The 25,717-nt window shown below is 42.9% G+C and overlaps 1 protein-coding gene across 5 annotated transcripts in view; it reads right to left on the bottom strand.

Annotated features, from left to right (window-relative positions):
* Positions 1–9,863: 9,863 nt before the first annotated feature.
* ZNF462 (zinc finger protein 462) overlaps positions 9,864–25,717 on the bottom strand; it is a 125,389-nt gene continuing 109,535 nt past the window's right edge. For all 5 annotated transcript variants that reach the window (XM_019554816.1, XM_019554814.1, XM_019554818.1 and 2 more), the window contains 4 exons: positions 24,270–24,493; positions 21,958–22,090; positions 16,210–16,324; positions 9,864–12,376 (listed from right to left, as the gene is read on the bottom strand). In XM_019554816.1, coding sequence (XP_019410361.1) covers positions 12,175–12,376; positions 16,210–16,324; positions 21,958–22,090; positions 24,270–24,493 — 674 coding nt within the window. In that variant the 3' untranslated portion in view covers positions 9,864–12,174. The remainder of the gene's footprint in view (positions 12,377–16,209; positions 16,325–21,957; positions 22,091–24,269; positions 24,494–25,717) is intronic.

The following is a 25,717-nucleotide window of genomic DNA, read 5'->3' as shown; positions in this document are numbered from 1 at the left end:
CGAGGATTTTCTGAAGAGTTAAGTATTGCTAATATTTGCAGCTAACCATAAAGACCTGTAAATAATGTTTTAAAAGTGAATATGCACCACAGCCCGATATGTTTGCGTTTTCTTTTCATGTTGCTAGTTTTCTGGAAGAACCAAACGTGTGTGTAACAGCAATGACCCGAGACAACCGGAAAATATAAACGTCATGGCCAGATCCCAGATACTTCAGTTGTGATGCTAACAAGTCAACAAACAACCTACATATACATACATAAGGTCCTACTGCAAAGTGCATTTCCATGTGATCTGCAGAAAGAGCAGAATGCAGAGAATCTAATCAGACAGGCCTACTGAAGTGGGAACTCACCTGGGCACCAAAGAATGACTCATCTGTATGACACCCTTGCTATCACACTTCTTTCTTTCTCTCTCTCTCTTTTTTTTTTTTTTTTTTGCTAATCTCTCATTAGAACCAACCTCTTTAAAATTTAATATGATTATTTTAATTGAGAAATCTTTGAGGCTCATTTTGCAAAGCACTTTTCACATAAAAATCAGAATCATCACCTTTTTTCCAGAGCAAATTAACCACTTATACACAGAGCATTTCCTATCACTGATTGATACTGTACATAATCATGTGTCACTCCTTGAATGTTGAATAGAGGATAAGTAAGGGGTACTTCCCAAAGGACGTGTTGATGGGTAAGGAGTTGTCCTAGCCTTTAGGGACACAAGCAAAGAGCAGCCTAACAATACTGGTTGAGCAACAAGGATCTCCACTGGTAACCTTCGCTTTAGGATGTGAGCCTCAGCCTGGGAGCAAGAGAAAGAAACAGAAAATCTAATAACCCAGCAAGACACCGAGGACCAGCTCGTATTCCACCTGTTAGATATAAATATTTTTTATGCATCTAAGTCCAAACATATTCTGCTGCTTGAATCCCTGACAAAATTGTTAATGGGGTAAGGTCTTCCTCCACCTCACCCTTCTTTGTGAATCAGCCTCAGTAGAAGAACTAGGGGTGGGTAAGTGGGGCACCCGCCCCGGCCACTGATTTTGACTGGGCCCAAGAATGGCAGTTCCTGCTGATGTCTTGGTGGCAGTAGCTGCTACCTTAGGCAAAACATTTCCTAGTTACACCTACAGTTGGACTTAAATGCAAGAGGACAGCACACTACACAGAAATGGACACATTATATTAATGACTTTTCAGGGACTGAAAGCAGAGTGAAGCAGGAGTGGACTTAGAAGCTTAGGCACCAAAGAGGCAAGACAGGAACTTGCACTTAAGCATATACCTCACAGCTCCATTGACTATAACAACTTGGTCTGTGCTCCAAGCAACACTTACTTCTGTGAAGACAAAGAGATTTTCCGGTCTTCGCTCATTACCGTGGTCCATTCATACCATCTTCACAAAATCTCTGCCATGCCCCAGAGCAAGAGTAGCATGTATTTACAGTAGTGCTGGATAGCCCTGGCTGAGATTGGGGCACTGAGCACAAACACAGGGTAGGACAGCCCAAAATCCAAAAGCTTACACGAGACAAAAAGTGGGAGGAATAAAGCTTCCTCACCCATTTTAGATAGGAGCATCCGAGACAAAGAGAGATGAAACATATTGAAAGGGATATAGGTGTCTGAAAATGCAAAGTGTGATTTTTCAAAGCACTAAAGTGCCCATTAGTATTTGTAGGAATTTTCAGCCTTTTGTAAATCTGACACCAAAATCACACAGAGAATCTGACAGAGCTAAGAACTGAACCCATTATTTTCCAAGTCTCACCCCATTAGCCGAACCACGAAGTCACTCCTCTGCCTGGCTGCAGGCTTTGTACTTGGTAGTGGGAAGGCACCCCATGCAAGATACCCCAGAACCTTACCAGTCTTTCTGTTAACTCCACCCCCTCACCCGTGACTACTGAATTAATGGTTTAATTTGCTTCCTACCGAATGTATGGTTCTTGAGACAACATAACCTTGCTGATAATCCTGTGCTGACCTCACTGAAATGTTAGAAATTAATGTCATTGACCTGAGTGGTGCTTGCAGATGATGACTTACAAAATGAAACCAAAGCTAAGATATACTGGGGACATCTCTAGAATTCACACACAACTTTGCCAAAGGGAGTTGGTGAGGTTCACTAGTCTGAAGAAGTTATTCCCTAGATTTCCACTTGCCATAAGGCTTCCAGACTTGTACACCTGCAGAATATCCCTCGGCACAGCCCACTTTCTCTGGGCTGACATCCATTTTGTATAAATTAGGTAGGAGAGCAGCATTTTCTTGTCAATTTTCCAATTAAATTACACAGAAATAAATCTGAGTTACAGCATAAGTCCCTACAGAATGGGATCCTAATTGCTCTACACATATGTTTAATGGATTAAGTAACAACATAAATTTAATCCATTGATAAGAATGTAATTATACTTTTGTTGCTGGTGTCAGCTAAGTTAATTACATGGGATTGGATCTGTACAGCTGATTGTCTCCTCGTCCTGACTTCAGCATGTGACAGTGGTCATTTGTGTGTTTCCAAGACTTAGGTCAGACCAGGAGAAAGACACCTTTTAAGTCAGCAACCTTGAAAACCTCCCTACTGTGACTAAGTCAAAACGAACTCAGTTTTCTCCCACCCTCCTAGAACATGCAAACAGGATGAGCAGACCAAAGGGAAACAACCTCCCAGAAATCAGTTGCCACCAATTTTCAGTTGCCAGGTTGTTTTCTGGTGTCCAGAATGAATCCATCTGGCCCACTCTCTCCCACCAACTTTGGAGGCAGACATGCTTATCTTCCTGCCAGGAACTCAATCCCTCTTCAGTGGGCATCTGTACAGTCTTGATTCAGTCGCAGAAAGCAAATGTACAAATAAATGGGGCTTAATTAGCTACAGCATATACCCTGGAGAGAAAGTCTATTTCCACAAAGACGGCAGCCAAATTTCGCTAGGATCAAGGCTTCATCCTATGTTCTTAGTAGAACCACACAACTAAACACCCAAGATGGGGCAGAATGGAAATGGGCAGATTGCTTGAGAGGCCAAGAAAAGAAAAACAAGCCACGGCTGACCTCCTCACTTTCCTACCACCTCCTGGGTGGAGACTCCTTGGTGGAAAAGGCTGCAGTCGCATGGACCTGCACACTGAGGTGGGCACTTCCAATAATGGTCAGAGCGGCTCCTTTCTCAAAGGGCACACGCGGTGCTTTGACAGTGAGGTTCCTTAAGGGTTTCTCAAAGTGAGCACCCAAAAGGCACAAGATATCTGAGAATTCACTATGCAGTAAGAATGCGTGCCCAGGACAGAGAGCCTCTGAGCGGGATGAACACACACTCAGGGTCACTGACAGGTGGCTACATTGCCTTATTTTGGGGAGCGAGCAAAAGGAGAGCAGGAGTGGATAGGTAAGACTGTGCTTATGGCAATCCATCTGGCTGTGGCAAGGAAGTGATGTAGACAAACTTTATGGTTACATCTTTTATTTATTGCAATGCAAGTAAACACTTACTTTAGGAGATTTAAAGCTTCAGTGACAGGCAGGAGGAAAACATACCTTGTGTCAGTAGCCAATTTTGCTTTCCAGAGGACTTAATGACCTTCTCTGTTTGTACAATTTCCTTTCCATGCTGTATATGTGCCAGTGGGAAACCAAACTCTTGCTATTCTTGCATTTGATTTGGAAAAACAAAAAAGTGGGTTCTACAAACACAGACCTTAGATTCTAGAGAGAGCCAAGCAGAAGGAACAACTCTCCCTAAGCAACATAACAAAGGACCCAAGTGTTTGATAGACCTTGTCTTCTAGTCAAAGAGTATATAGCTAGACAATGAGCAGGACTGTCTTCTCACTTCCATAAGTATAATTCTAGAAGATAATTCAACAAGAGTTATTTCAGCTGCAGACAAGATACGGTTTCAATCTAATGTTTTTATGCAAGCTTAGCTGATTTGAGGCATATGTGGTTCCTCCCTTTAAACACTACTGGAAGTGCAAGCGCACAGCTGCAGAGACGCATTTCACTTGCTTTTGGAAGTCACGCATATAGAGTTGGCCTGACAAAGCTAAGCTCTTCATTAATAGGAGTTTGAACTCAATAGAGAATTTGTAAATCAAACTGAGGCATATTTGCTCTTATACCAACTATTCAAAGTGCCAAATTATTTGAGAAGCAGAGATGAGGTATTCCCCATTCTCATTCCAACAGCTGACTTCATTTTTCCATGAGCATTCTGGATTAAAAGGACCTCTTTGAATTCCATATGGAATACACACACACACACACACAAACACACACACAAACGTCAAATTCTGTAAATGACACAGGACTCTTCAAACCAAGTGTTTTCCTTTTATCAAAATACTTTAAAATGAAGAAATAAAAGACAAATGACTTTTTTAAAGGATGCTTTGTCAAGCCTCATTGTTAGGGCCGATGTAACAAGACCTTGTCAGTCCCCATTACAGAGTAAAAGGGACAGGGCTTTGTAAGGCAAACCAGATAGGCTGGAGGCCATGCCCCAGAGATCAATATAAAAGGAATGGCCCTAGCAGCAGCAATGGGACAGAAGGGCTATGGCTGGGGAGACAGCAAAAGGAAAGCTGAAGAAGAGCCCCAAAGACACTGACTGGGGTATATCTGGGAAAAAACAAGGGAGGCCAAATTGGCTGCAGGGGAAGTCAGCTTGGTGCTGGGCCTGTTCAGAAATATTCAGACGATGGAAGCAGAAGGGACTGGACGGGGAAATATTAATCGAAGATTTATCAGGTCAGAGAAAGTACAAGTTAAAAACATGGCATATCAGGATGCTAGCAAAACCACATTTCATGCCAACTAGATTCTCCTTCTCTTCAGAGATCTGCACACTGAATAAGATCAAGATTATCTAGAGTCAAAAAATGCTAATGAAAAGGGCATATCAGGAGATGCCTGAATTTTCATACTTTGGGTTTAAAGGTAATCTGATATAAATTAAAATGAGAACTTTGTGGGAGAGACAGAATCTTAGTTCAATCACCTGGAAGTTTCTTGCATCTTCCTTTGGTCCCATGTTCCTGAACTAAATGGACCTTGACTTTCATCCAGTTTGGCAGTTTCTGTTCCTCTGGAAAAAAAATGCTTTTAAAATGTGAAAAAGAGAAAAGTTAATGGATACTAGCCTAAAAGTTGCCTGCATACTCTGTTTGCTCCTTTTGCTGCATCAGCAACTTTTGGAATCTAGATTTGACATAACTTCAGCCTGGCTTCCTCTATCCAAATCTAACAAGAGCACCAGCTAAGGAAGAAAAAAAAATAGTGACACTTCCCTTAAAGTTTCAGTTGATTTAGGCAAATCCTCGAATAAAATAGGATGGGATTTAAAAGAGGAGTCATTGGATTTAAGAGTGAAGCAGTAAAAGGTTTTGTCTAAGGTGACATTCAGTGATCTGGATCAATATCCCTGCATGCACAATAGTCAATTTGCAGACTTTTGGTATGTTCAACACCTGTGGTCCACTAATAATCTAGATAATTTTGTTCAGCGATATTACTAAAGGCTTTTCTACATTACAGGGCTACTACTTCCACAGCTTTGCTGGATGCACTAAGAAGTCAAACCCCTCAAGTGCAGACTCAGCATATAGCAACAAATACTATTTACTGCCTACACAAACAGAAGTTCTGGGCAGAAACTCTCTTCTGATAGTGGGGCTGCATTCAGATAAGGGAGGGGTGGGCAAAATGTGGCCCGTGGGCCAGATGCGGCCCACCAGGCCATTCTATCCAGCCTGCAGGGCCCCTAAAAAATTTAGAAAATTAATATTTATCTGCCCCTGGGCTGCCTGTCATGCAGCCCTTGATGGCTTGCCAAAACTCAGTAAGCGGCCCTCCACCCGGAATAACTGCCTGCCCTGATAAAGGATCGGGCAGAAGGGGTTTAGTTTCCCAGCAGATTCACATTGGCTAGGGTCGTGGTTCTCAGCCTTTTTAGCCACAGACGGTTCAAAGCACAAACTGCCCTGATCAGCCACTCATGTGCTCACAGAAACCAAACCAATCAGTGATGTTATGGTCATTTTCAAATTCGAAGGACAAACAAGGCACCCCTACTTATTTCTTCTGGATTTCATGACACCTTGTTGAGAATCACTGAGCTACAATTTAAATTCAGAGATCTGGAGGGCTGCCTTCAGGATAAAAGGTTAAGAAGCACTGATCTAGTTGGCACCAGGTGAGGCCAGTGGGAATGGGACCTAATCCTGCTATGTTCTGCCTTTTCTACTTCTGCCCCCTCCCTGCCCTGTTCTGTACCTGAAGGACAAGGACAAGGACAGCACCCACCTTCAGGGTCTCATGCATCAGTTATCATCCACCTGGTCCCTCTCTCCAGCCCTGGGAGTCTTGGAGGAGCAGAAATGACAAGCCAGCTTGCAAAACAGCTCCAGCCCCGTGTCCATGTAGCCATCTGCCTGCCTGCTGCAGAGTGTGCTGTTGGGAGCATGGGGACAGCAAGCACAGAGGCTACCTGGGGAGTCAGGAGAGGACAGCAGTAGCAACAGCCCTAGAGGACCAGCTACAGGTGCTGCTGAGTAGCTGGGGAAGTTGCAGGGTGCCACATGAGGGGAGGAGAGCATGTCATTCCTCACATAAGGGCCGGGCGGCACGGCATCCTTAACAAGATGACCAACAATTTTTCTATCCACCTTATAGTCCCTTCATCCAACCCGTACTTCCTTAACTTGCTTCATGAGTGCTGTGGGAGACTATATCAAAAGCCTTGCTAAAGTCGAGGTTTATCATGTCTGCTGCTTTCTCCACATCCACAGAGTCAATCATCTCATAGAAGACAATCAGGTTGGTCAGGCATGACTTGCCTCTGGTGACTCCATGCTGGCTGTAACTGGTCATTTTCTTCTCCTCCACGTGCTTAGAAATGGATTTCCTGAGGACCTGCTCCATGATTTTCCCAGGGACTGAGGCTTCCATCAGGGGAGCCAAGGGGCACCCCCCACCAAGGAGTTTAACCTTCCCCCTTGCCCAGCAAGCAGCTGGGCACAGACAAAGTGGGCTGTTTAGCTGCAGTGCCCCGCACCTCTCAGGAGCTGTGGGGAAAGAATTATGAATATGCCAGGTTGCAGAAAGCCCCATGGCTCCCCATAGTCTGGCAAGTTGTTCACTTTGCCCCACAGCCACAGCTTGGTATCCCAGGTCAGCTGTTGGCCTCCCCATGCATCCACATGCCGAAAACCACACAGTGCCAAAGCAGGGGGAGCCCATCAGCTAACAGGCCTTCAGGACAGGAAGCTAAAGTCATGGGGTGCCGTTTCATACAGAGCTGCACTGTGTGGCTGACAGCCAAGACTTGCTGTTCAACCAGCACTGGGCCCCAGGGCAGAGTACGATTGAAACAGCCACAAAAACGTTTCACTTATTCTGTGGAACAGTTTTATGGCTGTTTGCTCATTTTGTTATATCACTAAATTCCTTGAATGTGTGTCCAGGTTACTATTTCTGGCATGATTGACAAAGTTAGTCACATCATGATTGTCCTATCTGCCAAGGCCCTAAGTTGTTGGTTGCTACAATAGGAGTGGCCAGATATTAGCACAACATTCTTAACATTGCACTAACATTACATTTTTTGTTGGGCCTGAGATACTGTTTTAAAAACAATCAGCAGTGACTAAACCTCAGAACTGACTGTTTTGATGCCCCCACCTTTGAGTTAGTTGGTTGCATAGAACATCTGGAAGGAATACAGCATTCTGTCTCAGTAGAAAGGGCTAGGTTATAAAACCCTAAAACCCTCATGTACCAACTAATGAATGATACTTCTCTGTCAAAGCAAATTTAGCTCAAGTTCAATTCAGATGAATTGTCTGAATTCACAAGTACAGCTTTCAACACCAAAGAGAGAGACTCCTGTGGCCTAGCAATTCAGGATTTTTCCAAGAGAGTCACGAGAACAGGGCTAGCACAAAACCTTTGATTTACCAGGGCAGATTATGCACTCTCTTTATATTGCTGTACATGCGAAGTAGCTCCATACACTGATGCGAGCTCTGTGGATGAAGGAAATGGAGACCGTGCTCCAGGGCTAAAAGAACATTCAACTAGCAGTACGTTGGCATCAGGGTACAAAACCTTCATAGATATTCCCTGCATGTGAAAAGGTAATCAGTGTTTAAGTACCCAGTACTCTCACACATTAATTACACAAAACATTAAGAGTTTCCACAGAACCGACAGCTTTTCAGGCACCTGGTAAATTGCTTTGAACTAAGTTAAATGTAATGGAAGATGAATGTTCTGCCTGGGTTTAGAATAAAAAATATCAGACTAGACAAATTAAACTAATAAATGCCCAGCTTAATACACAGTACTGCCTTTCCCTTCTCACCATCTCCCCCGACATACTGCATTTTCCATTTCAGCGGGGGAGGCGAGCGAGGTTATAAACTGTACTTGAATTCAGCTCAGGATCTTGTAACACTTGAACTCTGAACCTTACTCAGTTCTCAGTTGCAAATAGGTAACTCAGAACAGATCAAGAGGTCATATTTTGTTTCACTCACACCCATCATGGCATTGCAATGGAGTTACATGTCTGTAACCTTCTTCAGATTTATACCAGTAAATGACAAACTAGAAATTATCCTGAAGTCTTTCATTACATTAGTAACGTAAAGCTTATTAGTGACATACCATTGACAAACACTTATTTTTACAAATACAGGTTGGCTGTGGGAGAGAATTTTTACCGTTCAGAGTACTTGCATATTTTATTAATTTACTCCACTTCGATGTTCCCAAAAAGCTCTGAGGCAACCAGTGCCTGAAACTTTCAAATGCATTGTTTGATATATAGTTCAAAGAAATGTCTTTTAGCACCTAAATTATTTTGATCATGGTAGCATAAGCCCCTGAAGAGAAGAGGATGTGGATAAGGTGACCAAACAATCAGAATATTGGTGCTATTTATCATTTGTCCAACCACACCAATTCTGCTCTCAGTAAGGCTTGGACAAAAGCTTCCAAAAATGAACTCTTATCACATCTTATCAACCTATAGTTGCTGTGGAAAGATTTGGACTTTGAAGCCCACGCCACAACTGTCATGTAAATTTTCTGAAGAAATTCTCTGAAGAAATGGTGTGCATGCAGGTACACACATACACACACAAACTGCTAGGCTCACTTTTGCCTAAAATAAAATGCAAAAATCAATTAAGGATTAAAATGGATCATGAAATATTGAGATGGACTTACAGATTTGATTTGATGAGCCAGATAACCAGTTTAACTCCAGTTACTGTGATCTTATAGGATAGATTGCAGTAATTCTTCATTTCTGCATCCAGCTTCAGAAGCACTTACTGGACCTTAGCAGCGCCTGTGCAGCCCACAGAAGAGTACCATTGCCCTCCGCTCGCCCCAGCCCTGCTCCTGGGACGTGGGGGCATGGGGTGGTGGGTGATGGTACTCCATCCCTGTCTGCCCGCACATACCCCCTAAGGCCTTCCCATTTACCCGCAGTTGATAACCCCTGTTGTAGACTACCTACACCTTGCTAGGTAAGTCAGTTAACACCTTTGTCCCTCAGTGCCCATTCTTTCTGAAAATAACTGCCCTAATTCATGGGGGTATTGCATGAATAAATACTCCAAAAAGTGTGAGGCATTCAGGTGCCTCTATGACCCCACAGCATAGACTGCAATATAGAATGACACACACACACACTCTTAAAAAGTTTTTATTAATTTTCATTGTTTAAAAAAACCCAAAAAACAAAAAACCCAAACCCATCAGTGCAACAATTCAGGATTCCCCTTCTCCTACCCCATCAATAAGCAGTAATTAAAGAAAAAAATCAGGAAATACTGAGTGCTGGAGCCAATGGGTTAGCATTTTGCTATTTATTTCCTTTTGTCAAACTCTGAAAAAGTCCTCTGTATAAATTAAACAATGAAAAAAAAGTTATTTTCAATTCTATGTCATCATTACAGTCAACATAATTCATAATAATGCTTCTAAAATGTGTGTCCACAATATATCAGGTATACATTTTGGGGAAAAGAAAAAAAGGGAAAAAAATATGACATTTTAGGCTTGTTAAAAGGATAATGGTCCCATATTTTTATTAACAGGTTAGCAAAACAAAATCCAATGGATTACAATATTTACATGTTATTTGAAAAATAAAGTAGTGATAAAAGCATGTCACAATCATTTATTTCATTTTTTTTTTCTTTTTCATTTTTGGTAACCATTACAAACACCCAATCCAGGTATGGAACTGTTTAAATACATTTGAAATGAGGCCAATTAAAAAACAAATACAGACACAAAATGTGTGTTTATACTTGTCCCTCCGATGCATTTTCCACATAATGCTCCCTCCCACCTCCGAAAAAAACCCAAAAAACAAAAACCCCCAAACCCACAAAGGATGAATCCTTAAAAGCAAAAAACACCATGCTTCTCAAGTAGCACTTATTCCACAAATGCAACATTTTTGCCATTGATTTTTATGTGAAGCTCTGTGGGACACTGTCTTCTCAGCAGCTTCCTGTCTTTTCCCTCCCCACCCGATATATTCCCCCCAAAAAAACAAAACAAAAAAACAAACAAAGACACATGCATTTTCTAAAACTAGGTTTCAGTCAAGTACTTTCTACTTTTTTGGAAAGAAACTCTTTTTGTTCTCGATCAGAACATACCACGGGCCTGGATCCTGTATTCCTTGCTCAGGCAAAAACTTCCATTGGCTTCAGCAGAACTTTCACCCAAGGAAAAGTGCAGGATCAGTCCCAAGGCGTGTAGATTCCTATTTAGTCTACGCTGCTCTCCTCATGCCAAAAGCTAAGGAGGAGGGAAAAAATAGCAACTCCCATCTTGAATCAGGCAAGAGTAGTTCTCCAGGCTCCATGTAGTATGAAACTATCTCACCTCCGCTTGCAAAATGATGTGTTAACAGACACCTCTCCCTCCCACTGCACCAAAACAAAAAAGAAACACACACTCCACGTACAAAAAGGCAGCCAATCTTAACAAAAAAAAAGTTACTGGTGTGAGACTGATAGATGTTAATATGACAAGCAACAGAATGGTTATGAGGACCTAAGTGTTTGGTCCGCAAGCTGCATAGCTGTGCCATAAGTTTGGTTCTTTAGTTTAAATTTGAGGAAAAAAAAGTTAAAACATCTTTGTTATTTCCGTGTTTAATTTAAAAAAAAGTTCTATTCACAAGAACTAATTTCCTTTCCCTGCCCGCACCCCCCCCTCCAAAAAAAATCATTTTACATGACAAACTTAATTGTGCTGTATTTGTAACACCTCAGGCTGATAGAAAATAAACATGTGGCAAACAAAACCGCACAATCAGTCACATGAAATCTATCAAATCCTAAAATTATAGTTGAATACTAACAAACAGCTTACCTGGAATAAAGGATGACAATTCACAAACAGTTATCTAGGAATTAAAGTCTCTTTCTTTTTTTTTGTTTTTTTTTTACTAAAATAATTAAAAAAATCACAGTATTTTAAGAAATAAAACCCACACTGGGATTTTAAGCACAATTTGTTTTCCTTTCTTTAAAACTTTTTTCATCCTCCATTCACCATCTTACCCAGCAGTCTCTCTACATTTAACCACAATGACAACAGGTAGTACTGACAAATGCAGAGATTTCCCTTGGTTAATTTTGAGGTACTAGGAAACAGGTGACTGTTTTAAGCAAAGCAGTTTTTTTTTTTCTTTTCTAAAGCAGTTGCATTCAGTCTGGAAAAGCGTAATGTATTAAAACTAGAAAAACGCACCGAAATTTGTGCGTCGAAAAGTCGTCCCCCCCTTTCTTCCACGCGTGCGACGCTTCCATTCTCAAACAATCCAAGTCTCCATTGCAAAGCACGTTGTGTAAATGTAGAGATATATGGGGAGTTGCTTCATTAGTCCAAGGATGAATGTAACTTCCCATTGTCATGATCCAGAAGAAAAGATGCAGTGATGTAATGGAGCCACTTATTCCATCATTTAAATAACTTTAATATACACACACTCACACAGGTACCAGTGCTTTGAAAATAGATCATTCAGTCCTAAAAGCAGCTTTATTTTGTCCTTCTGCCCACCCCACCCACCCCACCCCATTCATCAATGTTCAAGTAATTTGATTAAAACCACACCAAAATGCTTATTCATTTTTGGCCTCTGAGTTCTCTTGGAGAGGTTTGTCGGTGGCTGCAACACTGACTGAAGTTTCATTCTTGTGGGAAAAGTCTAACATTATTTGCTCGCTGCCTTTCTTTTCTTCCACAGGCAGTACCTTAACAGCTTCCTCGGCATTCTCCTTTGGCTGGTCCTCACTGGTCCCTCGCTTACTTTCATTCAGAGCCCTGGAAATGTGAGCAATGAAAAGTGGAAAAAGTTAGGATTAGAAGCAAGTAAAACTAACCCAATCTATACAGTTACCTCCCCAGCAAAAAAAGAGTGCAATTTTCCCGTGATAATGTTTTGGAGATAACAGGATCAGTCAAGCCCCTTGGGACCTCGTACAGCAGGGGCTGTCAACCTTTTTGCTTTGATATCCAGCCCCGTCACTGCCATAGACCACAAGTCTCTACCTCTCAGTGCCAGCTGGCTTACCCTAGTTGCTGATTCCCATCCCCTCTGCAGTGAGGACAGGCACAGATATGGGAGAGCAGTAGGCTCCACAGCAGACAGGACACTGCAGAGGGGATGGACAGCACAGCATAGCTCCGTGCTACTGATCCCTGTGCAATCAGACCAATCCAGCCAGTGGACCATAGGTTGCCGACTCCAGTACAGATGCCTGTAACAGGTGATGTAACAGAATGAAAATTTTAGTTTCCAAGAACCAAGGTAGGCTGCATGATATAGTAGTAAAGGCACTGGCCCACAAAGGAGATGACCTGGGTTCTTTCTACAGTTCGGGTGCTGGACTGCTTGTGTGACCTTCTCCTCCTATATGGGATGGTTTAGGAATACTGAATCCTGCAACTGTGCAGAGTAGGACTCAACTGACCACACGGCCCTTTCACCTTCTATGATTCTGTGATCATTTGAATTAAACTGTGAAATTCACTGATTATGAGCTGCCTCATAATGGCAAAGAAGGAAGGATTCTAATTTTACCTTTTCATCAAACAAAGTGCTTTTGACAGTACGGATGCTGTGCAGGCATTATCCAGTGAGGGTTAGGTCAATCTATAAGCCCAATCATGCAGGCATTTGGAGGGCTTAGAACTCCCCAAAAAATGTTGTGCCCAATCTAAGGTAGTTCACACCTCAGGAAGTGCATTAACTTAGACTGAGATCAGGCTAACCTGATCTAGGAAGGAAACGGTTAACCCAACCTCCTGAACATCTGCACAAGTTAACAGCACAGCCCCAGGCCTGGAAAACCCAACCACTCACCCCAGGGCTGTGCTATTCCCACCCCAACCCTGACTGGCCTATTTTTAACCCTTTAACCCTCTGTCCCACTCCATCAACTGGCAGTCCCTCCCTTTCGCCCTGTAGACCTGCCAGCTGCCTCCATTCCACTCACCCGTCCCCACACATTGAGTTATTCACATGGGGTTCCCTGTGTGGCTGCCAGGAGCAGCAAAAGGCTGTATGTACCACTCCTGATCTACATTCAGGCAACTTAAAGTAAGCTGCATGAGCATAAATCAGGCGTGACGAATGACTGAATGTACCCTATACAAACATCTAGGAAAGTTGTTCTTCCCCACAGCCCTATCTAAAATAATCCCTGGTCCCAGCCCCTAAACCCTTTCAACCACTGGCTTTCAATCACTCAAGTAACTCTCATCTATAAAGGCAAGAGAAAGGATAGACATCACTACTATCTTTAACATTCTAGCACTAAGCAAAATGAACGTTACCATATTTACCTGAATATAAGACAAGGTGCACCCTCCCCCCCAATCAGCATGGGGAAAAAGCCCCTTGTCTTGTACATACGAAGTGAAGTGGGGAGCAGATAGCTGCTGTAGCTCTGACACTGGCCCTGGTTGGGGCCAGAGATGTGGGTTTTCTGGAAAATTTTGAATTGGAAAATTTTCCAATGCCCTACATAGAGCGCGATTTGATTTAGCATGTTTATTTTACTTATATTTAGTAAACAAAACTAAAAAAGCACCCCGTGTTAATTTTATGCCCCAACAGCCACAAGCATTTGAACTGAAATATTTGATTAAGAAAAAATTAAATACAGCACACTAAATGTGGTCTAAATGTTATATTCAAACAAATTCAAAGCTTTATGTGGAAAGAAATTATTTTTATTGGAATACTTGTAAAAATGTGAAGACAATACACAATAGCATGTACTTCCCTTCCATTGTTTGTTTATATTTGAGGGAAAAAACCCAAGGCACTGAAAACTGTTGACACACTAATATTAGCATACCCAAAGAACTGTGCATGACATGCCATGGTTGTCCACTCATCTACTTCAGCAGAGCTTAACCCTCTTCCATTGCAGCACCTCCAGTGTCACTATCACTATCTGTAGAATCACTTGCACTACTTATTGGTCCATTTCAGAATCCGACTGAGGCAAATCTGATTCACAACTACTCGACCCACGTTCTCTTTCAGTAAAGGCAGAGATGTGGAGCGGAAAATTTTCCATGGAAAAATAAAGCACTGGAAAATTTTCCATCCCACGTCTCTGGTTGGGGCCAGAGTCAGACCCACAGCAGCCTCTTGCCTCCCCCCGTTCCTTCCCCTCTGCAGCTTCTGCCCCCCACCCCCCACTTTCTTCCCTCTCTATTAATGTCAAGCAAATCTCAGCTCCAGGCTGGGCTTGGCTCTCTCCCACAGAGCACATGGAAACTGCTTCCCCTGCCCAGCCAAATAGCAGCACCAACACTGGTACATGGACAGGTAAGGGTTGAGCTTCCACATGCCATGCTCTGGAACGGAGCAGCTCAAGCAGTGCCTGACAATAAAGGGAAGGTGGGGAGGAAAGAGGCAGAGACTGTGGGAGGTAGGGAGGGAAGAAGGAGAGACTGGGGAGAACGGGGAAAGGCTGAGGCTGTAGAGAGCTGGGGGTGGGGGATACAGGTGGCAAGCAGCCGGGCAGGCTGCAGGGGGAAAGGGGGTATTCAAGACAATCTTCCAATTCATAGATTCTGTACTTGGGAAATTATAACAAATATATAGAATATAATTATTGGGAGGGGGGGTCATCTTATATTCAGAGTCATCTTAAATGTGAGTAAATATGGTATCCCCCAGCCCCCGGCTCTAATAGTAACAGTGAGCAAACCTTCTGATTTGGAGAAATTAGGGCCCAAGATATTATCAGTTCAATTTACAAGATTTAGCTGATAAAAGTTTTGAAGGCTAGCAAGAGTATCACAAATGCACCCACCCACCCATGCTGTGGGCTTCCATGAGCGCAGGAAACAACACGAAGTGCTGTGCTATTAACCCTATACTGTGAGTTTCAGCGAGGTGGTGCACATCTGAAAATCTTCAGCGAAAGATCAACTTCTTAATTCTATGTGACATCATAAATTTAAAAAAATCAGCCTTCTGAAAGAAATAGTACAAAGGAAAAACACTTAATAAATCCCTAGGAAAAGGTCACAGTTATTTGAAGAAGTCTTCATGCTGGTCCAGGAATTGACAAATGACAACAGTAAGTTCCAGCAACACTAATCATGGAGTTGGATCAATGAGTGGGAGGACACTTGAGGCCTTGAGGTCAGATTTAATGATAATCCTCAATTTGGTCTCATAATTCTTGCAAAATGCTCCAGATTTTGGTCCAAATTGGTGAAATGTTCTGAAGATTCACTGTACCCTTTTCTAGACTTATGTACTTTTTGTCCATCTCTGGAAAAGATGTTCCTTCTAGTTTGGGATCTGGGGTTTGAAGCTAGTCATCCCCACATCCAATACTGGATTAATGGAATGAGAAAGCATTTTAGGTCATTTTCTAGTCCCATAGCTACCTTAGAAAGTCCGGAGTGCCAGAGATTAATACATTTTTAAGGCTGGGACTATTACAACCATCTAGTCAAACCCCCTAGCATTAACATAGCCCATATTCCTGCAGTGAAGGGAATTCTTCTCTACCACTAGAAATATTCGTTCACCTCCCTGTTTTTGCCTTCACTAGGTATTGGAAGGAACAAAGATCTACTGTTGCCTTTGGCTGTTATGAAAAGCAGTTTGTAAAGCGACTTACATGCCATGCCTCAGTACATGTCGTTCCCACTCAGATCCCTCTGTAAATGATCGGCCACAAAACTCGCATGGAAAACGCTTCTCAGGAGCTCCGTTGTCTGAAAACATCAGAGAATCTGTTGCAGGAGGGAACAAATGTTAATCACAAGTTCATGAATGTCATGTCCAGAAGGGACCATTATGATCATCATCAACTGTGACCTCCTCCCCTTTAATCTTCAGGGAAAGAGGGGGAAAAGCTGCTGGGCCTTTTGAAAAAATCTGGCTCCAACTCTCACTACATACAAACAATGCAGAAGAAGATTCCTATCCTCCATGTTTACATCTATCTACAGAGATATGATACAATTGGTGTTAGGTCCCCATAGTTACAGTCTCAGTCTCCATGTTTCAGGTGGGGAGAGTATGCACCTCCTCCTTTCAGTTCAAAAACTATTTTGCCAGAAGCTTAACGTGGGAACAACTTGTAAGAGGGGGAGAAAAAACACAAGTCCCTATAGATTTTTCAGGCAGAGGCAAATTTTAGGCAACGTGGTTTCATTATATAGGGCATGTGATCCACCATATATGAAGTCCCTCATGACCCTGCACACGATGTCTCTTGTGTGCAAGACAAAACAAAATTCTTTCAGTGGTAACTACTGGACAGGTGTCTCATCTTGTCCTAATCCTTTACACAAAATGCTAGGGACCTCATTTGTAGAAGAGCCAGACAACTCCAACTGAAGCCATTAGAGGCTGTGGACACAGCACTTCTGAAAAACCAAGCCTTATGTGAACAGAGCCAGCTTTAACAAAAGATGAAACATTTTCTCACAAATTAAGAAGATCACCACACAAGCCATTAAAAATAATTGCATGGACTATCTCACTTGATTCTTTTCACTGGAAATGAGACAGCACCATCTGCTCAGAGCATTAATTCCTTAGCAGGGATTATCTTGAGCAAGAAATCAACAGAATGCCTTTCTGACTCCTCCCAAACTACCTAATGAAAGAAAAAGGGAATGTGCTTCATTTAATTTTGATCTCTGCTTCTCTGTCTTTTTCATTTTAAAATTTTACTTCATACTAGTCCAAATCCAGGAACTCAAAACTACTCCCACTTACTCTCCTTTCCTGCATATACACTTTGTACAAGCAGTTTTACCAAGACTTTGCTGGAGCCTGCCCTAAGTTAACTGTTTAAGCTGCAGTAGAAATATTTTTATCCTTTCACCACTGAATATTGGCAATCTGTTACATAATTAAAAATCAAAGGACCCAAACATCTTCTGATGTGAATTAGTACTGATTTAATTCTGCAAAGTCAGTTTATACCATTTAAGGATCTGGCCCTTAAGTTTAGTCCTAGATACTGATGCGTGTGGTACAAATTTAGAAGCATCACTATAACACCTCTTTTCTGTACCAAAGCTAGTCTAACACCTATTCAAAGAAAAACTTTGGAGGCAACAGCTGCTCTTCTGTGCAAGAATGCACCTAGACGACAGCAGACAATAGAAAATTTATTCTGGGCCTATGCAGGGGAGATACGGACAATGAAGCCTATTTTGCTCAAATGAATAGTGAGGATTTATACTTGTAATTCCCATTAACATTAATGAGTGTTACCCCTAGTAAATCCTCTACCCTTTCAGAACAGACTATATTCTTCCCTCCCTCTCCCCATGACTTCCCGATCAGTTTGGTTTGAAGGATTGTGAATGTGGGCTGCTTCTTGAAATAGAAAACAAGCTGAAAGTATTAAGTTCACCTCAAATCTACAGGAGCTCGGTTGGCACCAGGGCTCCAAATGGGAAGGAAAATATTTGTATGTTCAGGAACACCTGACCGTCCTTTTAGTGTCCTTGCATCTTGTACACAGGCATCACTTCTTTTTTTTTTTTTTTTTTTTACTACTACACTGAGCACCCTTACAATTCAAGTTTGTTTCAAAATTAAGAGCCAGATTCATAGGGATAACCTGTGCCTTTATGACACTGCCTAGCCATATCAAAGGGTTCCAGAAGCATCCCAGAGAAGGAACATGTCTTCCCTATCCCTTCCCCCCTGTAGCTCCCAGATATGCCAGCAAGAAGTTATCCCTCTCCTACATACTGCTGTGTAGGGCTGTGTAAAGCTTCGGGTGGTAATTCAATATGGAGGAGATTCAGCCCGATTTGGTGGCCAAATCTCTAAATCCAAATCGAAGCAGGGGACCAATTTAAACGTCCAAATCAATTCAAAGCTCTCTGAATCTTCAGAAAAGATTTGGAGAGCTTTGATAATTTGGGCAGTCCCCAGTGGCTGCAGTAGGGAGCTGCAGCAGACTCCGAGCTGGTAAGTACTAGGGACAGGGGAGGGGACCATGGGGGGACCCCTGCCAACCCCCCCCCCATGGGTACCCCTGCCTACCCCAGCTCAGTACTCTCTGGTGCTCACTGGGTGCTGCTGGGTTGGGGGGTGATCCCTGATGCCCCCCACTGCATGTGGAGCTCTGCACGAGCCCCCTTTGCTCTCCCATGGGTGCCCCACCTGGGCTAGCTCCGGCCCTTTAAGAAAAAAAAAGACAAGGAAAACCCCAGGACTCACTGCTCCTACAGTGGCCTTGGGGGGGCTCATGCAGAGCCCCCCACATGGCATGAGGCAGTGGGGAGCAGCAGGGATTGCCCCCTGCTAGCAGAAGCAGTGAGTCTGGGGGGTGGTTCTTAAAGGGCCAGAGCTGGCCCAGGTGGGGCATGCGTGGGGAAGGCTGGGGGAATGGGGGGATAGGTCAGAGGGCTTGTGCAGAGTCCCCCATGCAGCACCCGCTGAGTTGGGGCTTTTTTTTCCAAAGAGCCGGGAGCTGGGGTGGGCGGGGTAACCATTGCCAGGCTGATCTGGAGATTCGGCAGCAGCCAAATCTCTGAATCAGATTCGGCCGAATCGAATCAGGACAGTGATTCGAATCACCGAATCAAATCATTGTTCCCCAAATTGGCCAAATCTGAAGCAAATACTAGCCGCTTCGCACAGGCCTACAGCTATGGTATGAAGATATATGTGTGTCCCCTCCATGACTCACTTTCTCTGGAGAGGAAACAACTGGGTACATAGCTATGCTTACTCCTGGGGGCTTGGATTCAATGTCTCAGTAGACCATGTATTGTTGCAAGAAGTGTTTTACGCCCCGCATTGTAGTCCAAGTCACAGTATAGGCCACAGTGGGACTCCTGGGGTGAATTCGTGACTGCTAAAGTCTATGACTTCAATAGGGCCATATTTCATCCCTGGCACTGAGATGAGAGAAGACTCTTACATGATGTCCGTTCTCCAGCACATGATTGAGTCTATAATTGTCCTAATTGCCTAAGTGATACAGGACACTAAGTCCCATATTAAAAATTATTTTAGCTTGGCCTTTTAAAATGCTATTTTAACTTATTCCATAAAGGGGAGGAGGTAGGTGATTGTGGAATGTTTGCCCAAATTCCTTTCAGAGTACCAAGGCAGTTTTGATCCTGGAAAGGGTGAGGAAGTGAGGCGGGAAGAAGCATGTTTTTGTACCCACCATTTTAACGACCAAATATAGATTTCTTTAGATACTCACAGATGTAATGATACAGCTCCCAGTGAAAAAAATATTAAATAGTTATGATACTGTCTGTATCGTAATGGCGGTCCAAAGAAAGTATATTGGGGTTTGATAGCCCTGCTGAGTAAAATCCTGATGCAGAAGCCAGGAGTGTTAACATTTCATAAGTGTCAAGGGGTTTAAGAATCTTGAAAACAAAAATTCAATTTTTATGGATATTTTCTTTTTTCATAGAGAATGTAGAGGGATTCTGAGTGGCTCAGCTGGCAGCACTCTTCCCTCTGTGCCTGAATACTACGGTTTCAAGCATCATAATAGCACCTGGGCTCCTACGCAGCACTGATGCGATCCATAGGAGAACATGCCTCTTCATTCCTTTTTACTGTTGGTCTATGCAAGACTTCAATCAGTCAGCTACAGCTGCAAGTTAAAGAAACTGGTCCTCTAGCAAAAGTGGTACAGGCTGATTCTTTCAGCGCTGAATTTTCAAGGTTCAAAATGCCACTGTTGATCAGATGGAATACTGTTTATAAGGACACAGAAGTGCACTTTTATGTAGGGGCTGTACATTTAGACATCTCAAACTGGTATGCATGGAATACATGCAAAACATAACCCTTTTGGTTCATCTGTTCACTTCTTCTAGGGCCACCAGCGAAGATCTCCTGGCACTATTTTTCAGTGGGAGTTAAGTGGTCTCCTGTCTGGCATGTCTCTCCTCTCATTAAATAACAACTCTGTGTGAGCCATCACAAGGCATACACTAAGGAAAGCGCCAAGTACTTATGATGCAATGATGCTAAACAAATGGCCAACACACTGGGATTTCACTAGGAAGAAAGGCATGACCTAAGTCCACATTCTGTTCTACATGCTGCCTGTGAGTCATCAGCAAGTTGTCACATTTATAAATTAGAAAAAAAAGAAAACTCGAGTAGATGTTTTGTTTTCTTTGGAAAAAACCCCTTTCCAATACAACTCAGACTTTAGGTTCAGAGAGAGGGGGAGGCCACAAAAAGATCACAGTGATCCTCTAGTTAATGGCGTAGAAGCCAGTAAACTGCCAGAAGAGACTGCAGGACTGAATGGTTCAGGGTTTTGGTAACGGGATAGGCAAAGCCAGACTTCTGTGCATCATCAGTTCAAAGTGAACCAATCAGCAGTGACTAAAAGTCTTTGCTATATTGTGTGTGGTGGATGGCATGGTGGGACTATGCATTACATGGAGTTCTTTAGTTCTCAGAGGCATTGGTATGCAGTAAATTGACTTGAACAGTGAAGGGTAAAAAAAACCCCACGGTATGATACGCAGCAGATATTCCCTTTCTTCTCCCTACCCAACCAATGATGGCCGAATAAGGATCTGTAGCTGTAAAACAAGAATGATGCTATTATTTGTTTGATAAATAGTTTCCCCTAAGAGTGAGTATGCTATTAACACTAGTTCTACATAGCCCTGGTAATTTAAAACTTACAACAGACACAGGCACTGATTCAGCAATGTACTTAAGCACGTGCCCAAGCACATGAATGGTCTTATTGGAGTAATTTGAACTATTCACATGCTTAAAATTAGGGACATGCTTTAGTATGTTACTCAGTTGGGACCTTCCTAAGTACTGCCCTTCCAAGACAGAATATGGCCCTACCCTCACTCCCAAGTTGCCAGACAGAATGAAACTTAAAAAGGCAGAAAATGCACAATCCCACCCCTCCTCTCCAAAATACAGCAAGACAGATCAATAATGATGCTCCAAAATTAGTTTCTCTCCTAACTTTGACCTAAGAAGTTTACTATGTCATAATAAAATTGCAAATGATTTATCAGCACATAACTGGAAGTCATGGAATAGACAGCCATGCTACATAACAACTGCTCATACATGCAACTATAAATATAATCTGCTTTTCTCTCAACATGTCACTCTCATATCATTTTGTTTTTCTTAGCACCCAACACACTTCTTGATGTTCCCAAAGAACCTTTTGGGTAAAATTCTGAGGTAATCCTGGAAACTGCATCTGTAGAAGTGGCCCATCAAAAATTTTAATTCTCTTTCCACTGTGATGCCTCTACATGCCTGAAGAAAAGGGCCATTGAGTCAATAGCAGATCTTGCTTGATGGTGGGTGCTTAGATTAGAAGGTCTATAGCATAAAAAAAAGGAGACATAGAAAAGGAAACAAGACTGACCTCTATCTTCAGTTTTGGGGCTCATCTCCTCTTCCTTCTCTTCCTCATCACTGCTGGAGCTCTCTGTTTTCCCCTTCATTTGTTCCAGCTGATCCAAGTTAACCCGTCCAACCAGCTCAAAATTACGACTCACCTTAAAAGAAACAATGTAATCAACAATTAACATTAACAACATCACCATCTATCAAAAAAACCTTCTACTGGCATAGTAAAGCCTGGCAATGAAAACTTGGCAACACACCCTGTCAAATTAATACCCAATCACTTTAAACACAATTAGAAATGCAGCTAATTGGTTTTCTTTAGTGTTTATACTGCATTTCTCCCTGCTTCTCCTTGCAGAGCTCTTGGTACCTGAACACAAAACAAAAAAGATTCTTCAGATATTAAGAACATGACTTTAAAAACAATGACAAGAACAACAACAAAACCCCCAAAATTAAATAGCACTCTTTACCCCCAGGATCACTTCATGTTTGCCTGGGGAGCACTAAATTGATGCAGTATAGCAGTAACATAGCACCACACCAGAGTAAAAATATCCTTTGGGAATGGTTCATTCAATTTCTTTTGTGAAGAGATGGGTCTTTTACTAAGCACATGGCTGCTGCCTGTGCATGTTCCCTTACACTCATTAATAACAGATTAATTTTCATTATAAAGGTTGCAGAGTGCTTAACAAACTGATTTACAGACTATAATGGGAACACTTCACCCAGCAGATAACCCTTAGGTAAAATTCATCAGCTATTTAGCAACTCACAGGAACAGTACACACAAGTGAAGAACTCTACTGCATCCAACACAAACTACAGAGTAGGAGGAGATGGCACAGGTCAGGTTTATGACACAGGTGGAGAACGTGGAATGCTGCCATGACACTGAGGTTAATATCATCTGTTTAACAACTGCCCTGTGATTTTCAGTCAGGCTAATAGTCAGGACTGGATTTGCATCTCATCCAAAAAGACAGTGGTTCCAGCAGCATGAGCATTATGCCAGGGAACCAATCCAGTATGGACTTAAAAGAGGGCTGAATCCCTCTTGTAGCACTTTAAATGAAGCGCTGGCCTTGTCTGACCTTGTTTTAGCTGTTTGCAGGGAGGGGCATTGGAATTAATCTAAAGCGCAGGTCATTTCATAACAGGGAATTTTTTACTAAGCAACGTGGCTTCCAACAGGCAAACTACAATGAGCGCAAGAGTGAAACAGGAGCAGCTGGAACTAAAAAGCACTGCTAGGTACATAAATCATGCATAGAAACTTAAGCTAGGAGAGAGAAAAACAGAGTAACTAGTAAGATAACTGCTGCAGACTCTTACTGGAGAGGAGGGAAGTACACATCTCCAGTGAGAGTCAGAATGGGGTTAAACCTTCCTAGACTGAAGAACTCAGGAGCAGGTTAGGAATCCTCCCCCTCTACATGCAACTGGGACCTTAGCTGCAACCAGCAGGGGAAATGGGAGATCTTTATGTTCTAGCTAAAATAGTACAGCAGAGAAGCACAGGAAGACTGTAAAGCAACAGTAATGAAAAGGGGAGGCAGGCATGCAAACTGCTAATAGACCAACATGAGCAAAAGAAATTGCACTACAGTTCACAGTGTGAATTTAAAAAATGCAGTAGAGTAACATTTCAAAGCAAAATGAGTTTGGCTGAAGCTGTTGATACTCACCTTTTCCCCACCCCCTAAAGCCAAGAGAAGCCCATGGAAAGGCTTCTACCGACTCACTCCTATGGGTTTGGAGCAGGTCTAGAGTCAGAGAATTCCAAAAGCTGATGCTGCCAAAGTAGCCCTAACTTAGCATGCTGTGCACATGATCTATTTGTTGTGGATCTTTCCCTTGTGAAATGTAAATGGGAATGCATGGCACTCTTTGTTACTGAAATATGCATGGCATGTGATGTAGTTGCCAAAGCAGTCTTAACTTCTGGAATCTCCTGACTTTTATGAGGCTGGATGAAACAGCCTTCATGTTACTTCATGACTTAATTTAGAAAACAAACAAACAAAACATCAAAGCGAAAAATCCAAACAATATTTACCTAAGTATTTACATGAATCTCCTTTTCAGGTAATCATTCTGTATATTCATGGGTAGATACATTCCAGAAGATGTATCCAAAATTCAAGAAAAAACCCCTCAAAACCATAATTTTTGAAAATATGGGATTTCAGAAAATGTAAATTCCAGCCTGTGGGGACCAATCAGATTCTGAATCATCAGTGTATACATGTGACAAACTAAATTTCACCATTTGAAGAAAATACGAAGAGGTCTATAGCTGCAAATAAAACTCTGAGAACTCACTTTGTGCTCATCTCGAAGGTGAGCATCCAGCTCCTCTGTGTGTTTGGTCTCATAGTAACAGAGTTGGCATTTGTAAGGTTTCAGTTCATTGTGCTTCTCTATATGCTGCTGCAAGCTCTCATCGCTGGAACAGGTGAAGGTACACTTATCACAGCGGAAAACGACTCCCTGCAAGTATTTTGACAGTTTGGAACGGCAGACTTCGATGGGAACAACTCGCTCTTCTGTTGGGAGAAGCACAATGAAATTAAAGTGTTTATTAAGGAAAAAAATGGACATACAACATACACACAAGCATACAGAACAAGATCTGCTAATTTACTCATGCAATTTATCTACCAAGGAGCAGGAACTGAACTAGAATGAAAAAGAAATGCAACTCTTTTTCTCTCACAGAGGTAGGGTGAACCCTCCAGGACTATGTATTAGAAAAAATAAGGAAAAGATTAGAAAAAAAATTAGAAAAGATCTCAGGAGGTCATCTAGTCCAACAGTTCTCAACCTTTTTTGTACCAGGACCCATTTGTAAACATGGATGGCCAGTCCCGACCCAGTAAATAATTAAAGTAGAAAACAGCCTGTTGGTGCCCCTCACTCCCGACCTGCTGCCCCCTGCCTTCAGGATACAGCTCCCCAGCATGTGGGGTAAGGGGTGGATGTGTGGGGCGGAAGGGTATGGGGGGGCACATACCTTCCAAGATTTGTGTGCCCACAGCAGGCATGGGGCTGCAGCCTAGCTGGACCAGCATGGGCAGGAGCCATCTGTGCGGCTCAGCAGGAGCTGCCACTGTGGTCCAGCAGGCAGGACCCAGCACAGGAGAGTGGAGCAGGGCAGCAAGACTCATTGCTGCCACCGGGACCTCTGTGCCAGCCACACAGCCAGCAGTGCAAGAAGTTACAGACTGGACAGGGGGCCCACGCTGCCCTCATCTCTTCCCACTGCCAGCTGCTTCTCTCAAGCTGCCTGCACTGTCCCCCATCTCATCTCTCCTCCGAGGTAGAGCCACAGCCCGAGGGGAACAGCAGAGGTGGCAACAGCCAAGCCATCGTGTCAAGGTAGAGCCACAGCCCAGCGTGTGAGCAGCTGCTGGTGGGAGGAGGTGAGAGTATGGTAGCCCCCCCTTCCCTCCCCCCCAGTCCATTACTTCTCATGCTGCTGGCCCTCTGATGCATCACCCCACAGTCCCCTGACACATCACCTTTGCCCCCCGCTTCTGATGCATCATGCCCTCCCCACCCCCTAAACTTACCTGTGGGGAACTGCAAGAGATGCCATATGTTGCCTGGCTGCCACATGGATGTATGCTTGCACACATGCATGTCATGCCCCCCACCTGATCACTCTCCTCTTGCTCCCCCCAGCCCAAAACAACCCCTTGCAGGCTCAAACTGCCAGCCTGCAAGGGGAAACCCATAGTTACCCACATTTTTCTCCTTTAAAAGAGAAT

The sequence above is a fragment of the Crocodylus porosus genome, unplaced genomic scaffold (genome assembly GCF_001723895.1).
Source record: "Crocodylus porosus isolate Cpor-Errol unplaced genomic scaffold, CroPor_comp1, whole genome shotgun sequence".
Classification (NCBI taxonomy): Eukaryota; Metazoa; Chordata; order Crocodylia; family Crocodylidae; genus Crocodylus; species Crocodylus porosus.
This window is presented reverse-complemented; position numbering and strand designations above follow the sequence as displayed.